The 12,163-nt window shown below is 31.0% G+C and overlaps 1 protein-coding gene across 1 annotated transcript; it reads right to left on the reverse strand.

The window, feature by feature from the left end:
- Positions 1–9,103: 9,103 nt before the first annotated feature.
- Positions 9,104–10,727, reverse strand: LOC130740486 (3-ketoacyl-CoA synthase 12-like). Its single transcript, XM_057593121.1, has one exon. The coding sequence runs from the start codon at positions 10,597–10,599 to the stop codon at positions 9,184–9,186; it is 1,416 nt and encodes a 471-aa protein (XP_057449104.1). The 5' UTR covers positions 10,600–10,727; the 3' UTR covers positions 9,104–9,183.
- Positions 10,728–12,163: the final 1,436 nt, after the last annotated feature.

The raw sequence follows: 12,163 nt of genomic DNA on the forward strand, positions 1-12,163 counted from the left end.
TGGATCTATGAATGTTCTATCAGTATAATGGGCTTTTTTCCAGGGAACTATTGGGCTCTAACACCTTCTTTTTTGTTTTAATATTTTACAACAAATAGGTGTGTAAATAGTAAAAATGGGTTAAAAAAAGTAGTCCTTCTTATATTATTTTGATAATTGACTTTTAAAACACTAAATTAAATAAAGAGGGAAGAATGGGAGATGGCCATGAGTGGTAGGGTAGTTTAGGAATTAACATGGGAAATTAACAAAAATGTGAATGGAATGATTATTGTGCATATTTTATAAGTTTTAAGAGCTAAATAGACATTTTTAAACGTGTGAGATTAAGTCACACTACCTAAATTTTGAGGGACAAATTTACTTTTTTTCTTCTATTTTTTATATGTGTATATATATGTGTATGTGTGCGGGCGTGTATGTATATATAATTTTAAAAAAATATCATGTTAAAAAATTATTATTATTTTAATTTATAATACATATTAGCACTAATCATTCATAAAAAATTGCTTATTTTTTAAAATATGCATAACTTTTGATTGTTAACATTAGTTAAACACATAGTAATTTTGTAATTAATATTAATCTACAATATTATTTATATGTATAATTTATTTTATTATTTTTATATAACTAAAAGATTTAAACTAATCTATATATATATATGTAAAGCTCACTTGAGCTAAAAGTATTAAATGCAATAAAGAAAGTTAAAGAAATTTCTATTCAACTTCCAATATACATCCACTTATTAGTAATTATTAATTAGTAATTGTTAAACTTTTCAATTTCTCATATTTTAAATTAAATATTAATATTATTTTAATTTTAATTATTAATTACTACATGAGGGAAATTTAACTGAAATTGACTAACTTTACATTAACAAAAATATTAAATTTTATTTCTGCTTCCTAAAAAAAAATTAGATAGTTAATAGTAATTTTTATACTTCTTTTTAATTTTAAGACTTTATAATTTGTTATATATTAAAATTAAAAATAATTTTATAATAATTATCCATCATAAGTTGAGGAATTTTAAAAAAATAACAAATAAAACTTATTATTATTTTTTACACTACCTACTAAAATGTAAAAGTTACTTTTAATTAACCTTTGTATTAACATTTTCCTTTGTAGTAAAAAAATCAAATTAAAATATAAAAAATGAATCAATTTTTCTAAGTCATTAGCTATTCAACTACCTACAAAAATGTATAACTCAATTGAAATTTTGTTATAAATACACCAAAAAACATAAAAAAAATTATTTGTATTATATACATTAAACTAAACTAAAAATTGATCAATAAATTTTTTAGATCAATTATTTATTCAACTACCAACTAAATTTACATGTTTGTTGTATAAGTTAGAATAGAACATGACAAAAGACTCCTGAAATATAACACTTTAGTTCTTTAAAAAAGAGCGGAAAAAAAATGAAACAAGACACTCTAATATACAAAAACTACGCATTAATATAATCATTTAATAAAATATTTAATTAGATAAAAAAATATTTTTTAACAAATATATTAGCCATAGTAATTTATTTTTTAATTTAATTATCATTAAATTTTAATTAAATATATTAAGCTGTAAAATCTTCCTACTTTTGCATTAAAATAAAGGAAGCAATTTCTTTGTAATTAATATATTAAATAATAAAATAAAAAAGTGAAAAATTGTATTGTCAAAAGTAATTTAACAACCTAAATTGAATAATAATATTCATAAACATAAAAATTGACTTGAATTTTGCATCAGGGAAAAATAACGAAAATTAAACTTGATTATTGATAAAATAATGTTATCAATAAATAATTTAAATTAAATTGTTTAAATTGAAAAATGACACTATAATGTATTTACTATTAACTATAATGTATGTGTGTTTTATTTGACGAACAAATCTCAATATAGTTTTATGATCTTATAATATATTAGTAAAAACAATTTTGAGCAAGGTTAATAGATATATTACGACCAAAGTTAAATAAATATAAATTTACAACGTACATAATACTTAATCTATTTAATTTATATCTTATTATAGTTGAAAAATATGATATTACTTTATTTTTCTCAATTTTAATATGTGTAAATTTGTTTGGAAAATTGTGATTGCCCTTCCCAAAAAATGACTTTCTGAGTAAAAAGTACAAAAAATGGTAAAACAACGTTTTTGATGGCATTTAAAACTTATTTCTTATTTTTTTTCAAATGGACTGTATTATATTTCACATTATTAAATAAATAAATAAATAAATATCTTATATTTTTAAAATGATCCAATGCTGATTATTAAATATTAACTTTTAAATTTGAGTAATATTAATTTATTTACAAAGAGAACTCTAATAATATTTATTGAAAAGTCTTTTTTTTGAAATGATTGAAATGTTGAACTCTATTAATATTTATTGAAAAATATTTTAATATTTATGTAATAATTTAAACTATAATCATTATTATTTAATGTTAAAAATGTTGTAAAGAAACCCGTGCAACGCACGGGTATAATATCTAGTTAAGTGTATTTTAGCCATTGTGAAAGTTTTAAGATAGTTTTCATTCATTTCTTTTCCCTTTTACTTTTTTTTTCATAGAATTAATGTGTATCGTCAAGTAAATGAAGTCTTGTTTGTTCCATCTTAAAAATATATTAAAAAACTTGACTTAATGTTTTTTTATAAGTCATAACAAATATATTAAAATGAAGTATAAGAGGTAATTCAACCAAATACAAATAAAAAAAATAAGGAAAAAATAGAGCTAAATGACATTTAATTGACATTTAATTGGGTTGACTGAAACAAGTCATTTTGGGTTTGACCGGTACAGCACTATTGATGTTTTTGAAATGTTTCTTGAATAATGATTCATGGGAGAACCTAATATGCACCATTTTTAGGTGGTGTAATTTTACACCACCTATTTTGACTGGGTATAGCAGGTCAACACATTATATTTTTTAAGAAAAAATATCATTAAAAATTTGTCATATATTAAATATCTTTAAAAAAAGATGTGTTGACCTGTTATAGTAGATTAAAAAAAGTGGTCTAAAATTAGACCACTTTAAAAGTGGTCCACATTAGGGGTCACCATGATTCATAGACATAGGAATAGTAGAAACACCTCAAACACCCCTTTTTCCTGCGGATTTGGCCAAATAATACACTGAACTAACCACCTAAATACACATGACTAACCATAAAACACATAACCGTGTAAAGTTAAAATTCCTAAATTAGGGATTTGGCCAAATAATACACTGAACTAACCACATAAATACACATGACTAACCATAAAGCACAGAACCGTGTAAAGTTGAAATTCCTAAATTAGGGATTTGACCAAATAATATACTGAACTAACCACCTAAATACACATGACTAACCATAAAGCACAGAACCGTGTAAAATTGAATTTAGGAATTTCAACTGAGTTTACACGGTTATGTGCTTTATGGTTAGTCATGTGTATTTAGGTGGTTAGTTCAGTGTATTATTTGACCAAATCCACAGGAAAAATGAGTGTTTGGGGTGTTTCTACTATTCCTATGTCTATGAATCATTATTCATGTTTCTTGCTTGTCTTCAATGAAATAGGCGTAGTATGATGGATGTCTATACTATACCAAAAAAGTGAGAAGAATCAGAAGACCTGGGAAATTGGACTTCTTCAAACACAGCTAAACATTCGGCTAATAATGCAAGCTGATACTTATGGAGAGGCTACCCACTCTGATTTGATTTAGTTCCTATAATTCACCAGATCCAATGTGGCAGCATCACACCTTTGTGTTTTGGCCAACTCGGGTACGTGGTCCTTTATTATTTGATAATGTGCAAACATGCATAAATGCAAACTGTAGTGTTGGGTGGCTTCAATTGCTGAATTAATTGATCACACTATTCTTGTTGCTCTCTTTATTTTGCCCTTGTCTTTTTTCTGGCCTTTTATTTTTAAAGCTCATCATGTGACACCACCAAAACAAAGTCTCCATTATTACTTTCTACTTCCACTCCCTCCTTTTTGTTATGTGTTTATGGGATTGCTAGGTGGCTTAGCTTGTAAATGGTGTATGAATGCAACATTGAAAAGTGACATGTTAACTCTTATATTAGTGTGTTGGAGGAGAGAAAATGACTCTGTTATTAGAGCATCTCCAATGTAAGGTTCTTAGTTCTTATTTTAGAGTTAAGAACTAAGAACTTTACCATTGAAGTTGATTTACCATTGAAGTTGCTGACATGGACTCCTTAGTTCTTAAAAATAAAAACTCAGTTCTTATATAATGAGTTTTGCTTTTTGAGTTCTTAGTTTAAAATATTAATTATTTCTCTCTCATTCAAATTACTTTATGAGTTTTGTTTTATTATTTTATGAAAATAAAAAGTATAAATAATGTGGTTGGTGAGACCAAATGAATAGTGGTAAGAACTAAGAACTAATAACTCATGGTTGGAGCAAAATTGCTGGAGAGTTGCTTAAACACATGTGCCAATACGGGCTCACATGAATAATGTTAAGAACTAAGAAATAAGAACTAGCATTGGAGATGCTCTTAGTCTTCCGTTAAATATTTTAGAATGATTTTTTTCTTATAAAAATAAATTGCTTTATGTTTCTATATATTATCTATCACCACTATTTTGCTCTTTTTTATTTATCTTGTCAAAGTTTTGGAATTATAAAAATATAACAAAAATAAGGGGTATACTTGGAAAATAAAATGAATGTTTCTAGAACTTAGTAAGAGATCTTATATAAGGAGATCAAGTATGTCTTTCAATTGTCTTATAATTAGGGACGAAAAAATTATTAAAGAATGAAGAGAGAATTAGCTAGTATTTTGGATTTCTGTTGAATTTAACATCGATGCAGATTGAACTCAACGCTATAAAATTGTATATCTCCGTTTATGTGTTGGAATTTGTGAAATTACATTTGTGTTAGTGAAAAGTGACAAATAAACATGCTTACACTATAAAACTCATATGAATTTCAATCAATTAACGAGAGTGAGTTGAAAAAATAATGTGGCTGACCCTCCTCTTTCACTTAAACTCAATCTGATCCATGCTGTACATGACAAAATCTTGCTTGTTGAGTTTATCATTTGACAAAAAAAAATACCTGACACAAACTCTTACTTCTACTAACCTATAAAATATATAAAATTACATTTGCGTTTGCATCTCCATAGAATCACACATACACAAAATCTACCAGATTTCCAAGCACACACTTGTCTCATTCATCATTGAGTCCTAGCTTTCTGGTGCTTAATTAGCATTTTCATTATGTTGCTCTGATCCTCTGACTACTGCATCAGAATGCAGCGTTTGCTTGGCTCGTCCCAGCTTTCATTAAAAAAATGGACCACAAAAGCTAAAAGGGAAGTTGCCATTCTAGCTAATTGCTGTCCTCTGCTTTGCAAAGATGGGTTTGTTTCTATTTTCTTCTGAAGGACCACAAAAATTATGTATCCAACTTCTGATTTAATAGTTCAAGTTGATATGTAAATCATAGAACTATTGAGATCAGGCATTTTTTCATTCAAAAATGGACCACAAAAGCTAAAAGGGAAGTTGCCATTCTAGCTAATTGCTGTCCTCTGCTTTGCAAAGTGGGGTTTGTTTTTATTTTCTTCTGAAGGACCGCAAAAATTATGTATCCAACTCCTGATTTAATAGTTCAAGTTGATATTTAAATCATGCAACTATTGAGATCAGGCATTTTTAATCGTTTGGATACAATTGAGTTTTTAATTTCATCAAACCACAACACTACCTATGGTTTTAATAGTTTAATTAGTTTCTTTCCCCTGCTTTTTTTAGCTATATGCAATCTAACAAAATGTACATGCAATTATCTTCTTACATTGGATGGGTACGTTCTTAGAGACTTTAGTGCTATTTTTCTTCTTATTTTGATTTTAGCGATACGTAGAAATGGTAATAAGGCTACGAATTTTCTCGCAAAAGACTTCTTTTCTTTTTCCAACTCCGTTTGGATTGAGAAAGAAGACCGATCATATATTCAATCTGATCTAATGCCATATGTGCCACTTCTTTCTGCTTAATATGTATGCTTCCTTTCAAAAAAATATCTTAACTATAGAAACTTGAAAAACTCTTGCCGTTTGAAAATTAATTGTAAAACGACCAACTTCCTGGAATGGTAACTTCAGAGGGTAACGGTAATTAAATTAGGACCGGGAATGTCCAGCACGCACGACTCAACATATTTGAGCTTTTTAAATATCTCGTTGAAGGTTCGATCCATGAATAATATGCATAGAAAATTATTTGTTGAGAGATGTATAATTATTTAATGTGATTTCAAAGTCTTGATAAGATTAGTTTTATGAGTATAGTTTTTTTTTTTTGACAGTTTTATGAGTATAGTTGTGAGATACATCAAGAGTAATTAAAATATGGGGAGCTGCAGTTAGAAATTTAATGCGGGTCTATCTACTAAGGCCAGTTATGAACTAGCCCCACGGTTCTGTGGTCTGTAGCCTGTTTTTTTCAGATATGAATGTTTCTCAACCTTATATTTATTGTGTTTACGAATAAAGGCAAATCATGAACCATGTGGGACTCAAGTGACACGTTTAACTCTGCTGATATTTCACTTTGTTCTTTTCTTCTCTGTCATTTACTACGTGGTTGTAGTGAGAGGCCGTTCTTGTTTACCATGCATGTAATTCGGTCTGAGTCACTTCATAGGAGCATTATACATCATTTCCAACTTTTCATAACTAATATATGTTACTAAGGTTTTATTGCACTCTTAAGACACATTATTACAACTTAACTGGATACCACATTTATTTTCACTCAAAATCTTAGACATTCAATATTTCAATATATGAGTTGTTTCACTTATGTACTCTTTAACACATACATTTCCATCTAATGTGGGTCTTTCTCATTCACAGTTGTCCCTCAACAATGAGATTTTAACAGCTCCAATGAGTGGTCCTTTATTTAAAACAAATTTAAGACCTGAGGGCATGGCTCGGAGATTATGGTCTGTGAGTATTTGAATAAAAACTTCAAGTACAAAATTGTAGTATCGGAAGCCTTTTGTATATATTGCACATCCTTAGGAAAAAAACTCCATTAATATATAAAAGGACCCCACAAACTAAATATATATGGGCATAGTCTATTTAGTGCATTTACTTTTAGTTTTAGGGATTTTGTAAACCTAACTATATCAGCAATCTTAGCGCTGAGATGTGAACCACTTTGGTGTCGCAACATCCATACTTGTGGAAGTTTTAAATTGGATTCACATAAAGTGTAAAGTTAAAAAAGAAATATAAAAGCATAATTTGTGTTAGTTTAAAATCGTCACAAATGCTAATATCACTGGTATATATTATACCAAATACTAATGTAACTGTACTATGACAGATAGAGGGGGGAAAGTAGTTTAAAGTTCTGACATAGTAGAATGGCTGTTAACTTTAAGGTGAGTAGTTGATTTCCTCCAATTTGTTTTACTTTCTCATTTAGTTATGTTAACATTTAAGTTGTGTGGCATTACTTATATTCTAGAGTAAAAGAGTAATTATTAGACAGTTACATGGTTCTCAATCTCTAGAGATTACCTAATCTCGTAAAGGGGAGGTAATCTCGTAACGTAATCTCGTAAGAGATTACCTCATGCAAAAATAATACTTTTAAAACTATAATAATGATTAAGTCACACTAATTGTACAAAAAATTATCCAAATTATCCAACAATGACAATTAAAATCATGCATAACAAGATAAAAACATGAAAAGTATTTCCTAAAATTTATGCATCAGTTTTAATGGTCTCATGTTCTGCCATATTTATTTGCTTTAGTAACAGTTTTTCGTACTCTATGATAACACTGTGAGAAAATGTAAAAATGTAGTAACATTTGTGTGAGAAATGCCACAATTATCACATAATAATTGTTTAATGTTATTAGATATGAAACTATTATTTAGCATTGTAAAAAAAAAAAACCATGTTGTCTAACATGAGTCATTTTTTACCGTAGTTACGAACTGAGTTCTGACGCATTTTTAGGTAACAAATTTTTAGTGGTTCTTAAAGCAGTGTTACCATAGAAAATGTTGTATCGTGTACACAAGCTTTACTTGTCCATATTTAAACTCATTCTTCAAATCAAAACCAGAAATGAAGTATATTCTCTTGGTGGAAATTAACTAATAATTGTGACAAAAGGAAACATGAAATAAAGAAAGGAAGAGCGCATTGTACAAGTAAAAACCATAATAATCTAAACAGGAACTAATGATTAATCAAAACTATTACAGGACTTCATTTTCCTTTTTCTGTTTCATCTTGCCTAAAAACAAACTCAATATATAACAAATTTAAACAAATAATGCAAACTAAAAGCAGGGCCGGCCCAACACACAATGAGGCCTAAAGCGAACTTTAAAGTGAGGACTCTTTATCTAATTTTTTTTTATTTAACATGTCTTATTTACAAAAATATGGGGCATTTTCTTTTTATTTGAGGCCTTATTTATAAAAATATGAGGCCTTTTTTTAGTTAGTAAAATTTATTTTTTTTGAGGCCTAAAGCCCTTGCTTGGGTCGCTTGGCCCTTGGCCCGGCCCTGACTAAAAGTAGGAAACCATAATACCCCCTTATACCGGTGTGGCCATCTTCATTCATGTTAGAAGTAGCACACCTTATTGGGTGAATAACCCTTGTTGTAGGGCTCAATAATAGTAAGTGTATATTTTACAGAAAAATGTAATGCACAATAACCTTGCTACCTGTCAAGAGATCTAAAAAAATTAGAGGAGCCCTTGCTCTATATTTAAATATTTTTCTCCCAAAATTGTGTCACATATTCTGCCACACTAATAAAGTCTTGACATGTCAATTAACTGACATATATGATTTTATTTGTGAGACATGAAATCAAGACACAATTTTAGGAGAGAAAATCTTGATCCCCTTGTTCCAAGCCAGAGTGAACGGATGAAGATCTTATGTTCTTATTTGGTGTCATCTTCCATGTCTCACCAATAAAATTGTGTCATGTAGGTATGAGTAAGTGAGATGACATAATTTAATTGATGAGACAGAAAATAAGACCCTAAATAGAGACAGAAGATTTTGGAGCTAGATAAAACCTTAATCACTTGAGAAAATCTGGGAGTTCAATGCTGTTTTCATCCTCAACATCATTGATCCAACCATACTTCTCCATGAAAGGGTTGGCCAGTGACTCTGGTGGATAATCATCAATGCAACCATCCCAAACATTTGCATCCCCTAGATCCCTCATCACCTCCCACAAACAGCTGTTGCATTTGAACCCTGCACCAAAGCTAATCATGAAAATCCTATCACCCCTCTTGAGCCTCTTTTTTGCCTCCATGTACCCAAGCACATACCAGAGGCTGCTAGCTGAAGTGTTACCAAAACGGTGGAGTGTCATCCTTGCAGGCTCAAGATCATGCTCAGTCAGATCCAAGCTCATTCCAATTCCATCAATCACAGCTTTCCCTCCTGTGTGAATGCAAAAATGATCAACCCCAGTTTTGAAATTCAATGGTGATTTAGTAAATTTAGTAGCTCCACCACTAGAAGACTTAGTGGAACTGGTGATCTTCAATTTCTTGATGAGGGAGATAACAAGAAACCTTAACAACTCCCTTGATGGGAGAATTTTCGGTGCCATAACTCTTAAATTATCGACAAAAGCCCTTGTTGCTGCTTTTGGGAGAGTTTTCCCAAGATGAAAACCAAGCCTCCCCTGTTCATCTTCCTTCTGAACGCAGCAACTGAAAGACTCTTCTCTTGCACCATGATGGGTCCTCACCAAGCATTTCAACTTCAACATGGCTTTTTCCTTCAAGGATCTCTTGTTTGTCAAGATCATAGCACACCCACCAGAGCGGAAGAGACAATTTGCAAGGATCATTGATCTGTCATTCCCATTATACCAATTCGGACTGAGAGACTCTGAAGTCACCAACAGAGCCAACTTGTTCTTCTGGGTTTTGAAAATGTTCTGCACAATGTCCACAGAAATCAAGCTAGCACTGCATCCCATGCCAGTGAGATTGTAAACCTTGATGTCGTGCCTCAATTTGTAGCGGTTGATGATGCGAGAAGATAGAGAAGGAACCGCCGCAAACATGGAGATATTCACTACAAGAACATCGATTTCAGAGGGTGAAATTGATGTTCTTTGAAGAAGCTTTGCTATGCTGTCGTTGAAAAACTCCTCCATCTCTAAGATTCCATCTTCCAATGTTGGACTCGCTTCGCGGCCATCGAAAACGTTTCTTGGCGCGTAGGTTTGTTCACCTATGCCGGAGCTCACGATGGCTTTGAGGAGGAACTTGTACTCGTTGAGACCAAGATTCTCTGTTCTTCTGATGACTTTACCACAGAACTCTGTTCCCAGCATTCTGTCATCGGTTGGCTTGTAACATTGGTAGTCTAGTATGTAGCATTCTTGGTTCCTTCTCTGATTGAACAACCTCCAGATCAGGCAAAAGATGTAGAAAGCTGGAATGGTGTAGATTAATGAGAGGAACTCCATGAGAGTGTGGTGTGAGAGGGAAACAGAAGGGTGAGAGGGATATGGGAACAGAAAAGGGGGCTGAGAAATTTTGGTGGATTGAAAATTCAAGAGCAATGTGTTTTTTATAAGAAGAGAGTGTGTTTGTGTGTGACAGTACTGTGAACTGATATGAGTTGGGCGTGTGAATATTCTTGAGATCTAACACGTCAGTTATCCATCAACTCCCAACAAACTTTTTTCATGTTTTAAAACAAACTTATTTGATGTTTTTTTTTTTTTGAATTTAACTTATTTGATGTTTTAAAAGAAGAAAAGTTTGTCCATACTTCAATTCAAACTACACTAACAGAGATATGAATAAAAGAAAGAATATCTGATATGATAAGTTATATCATAGAAAAATAAGTGAGATATAAAGAAGAAAAGATAGAACAAGTCACTTAGGTTTACATCGGTGCAAGACATCCTAAACACTGTTGAATTGTGATAAACGGTCTTAATTGTGTATTGACTATTTGATGAAGTGGTATTATTATACTATCCGTTGTAACTTGTTAAAATTTGTTGATCCCCCAAACTTTAACCCAATTCTCACTTTAAACTCATCATCACTTACAAAAGCTCACCCAACCCTTATAAAGTTATTGTCGCCTCCGACCAGCCCGCACCCTTTGTGCCATCGCGGCCATCTTTAGCCAAACATTGCAAGCCTCAACCCAAAAGCCTAGCCCCCAACCACCAGGACTGCCACGGCCACCACCATGCGCTGCCTTCACCACCTCAATGAATGCATGTAACCTCCACTGACTTCGACTCAAACCTCACACCTCTGTCAAAACCATTAAGTTCCAATAAAAATCCTCGCGACACACACACACATATATATATATAGAGAGAGAGATGGAAAATTCATTCAAAAGTTTATTACTCACATATCTCAAGATTGTAAGTTATCTATATACTATATAAAAGAACAACGTTATCAACAAGCATTAGACACGTGACATTCCAAGGTTCACTCTCATCTCACTCTCCTCACTGGCTGACAAGTGTCACAGCCACAACAATTCACACAAATTTATTAATTGCACTGATTTCCCTATAATTTGGTTTTGTTGTTCCCCATTAAATGTAATTTTCAAAATCATTTCCTATAAATCAATCTTCTTATTGTTGATTTCATCTCAAATTCAAAATGTGTTTTTGCCATCCTTATTGTGCAAGTTTTTAGTTTCAACCTTCTCATATCAAAAGGTATTTTTTCGCACTTTCTATTCATTTTACCTGTTAGATCTGAATTATTTCCGTTATTCCCACTATCCATTCAATTGAACTGTTAGATTTGAATTTTCTCTGTTAACTAATACTGAGTTTTTGGCTTTTTCAATTGCAATTGTTGAATTGACAACTAAAGGTATTTTTTGCACTTTCTATTCAATTGACATGTTAGATCTGAATTTTTTCCGGTTTTCCCACTATCCATTCAATTGAACTGTTAGATCTGAATTTTTTTCGTTAACTAATACAGAGTTTTTGGCTTTTTCAATTGCAGTTGTTGACTTGACAACAAAAGGTATTTTTT

The sequence above is a fragment of the Lotus japonicus genome, chromosome 2, assembly GCF_012489685.1.
Source record: "Lotus japonicus ecotype B-129 chromosome 2, LjGifu_v1.2".
Taxonomy (NCBI): domain Eukaryota; kingdom Viridiplantae; phylum Streptophyta; class Magnoliopsida; order Fabales; family Fabaceae; genus Lotus; species Lotus japonicus.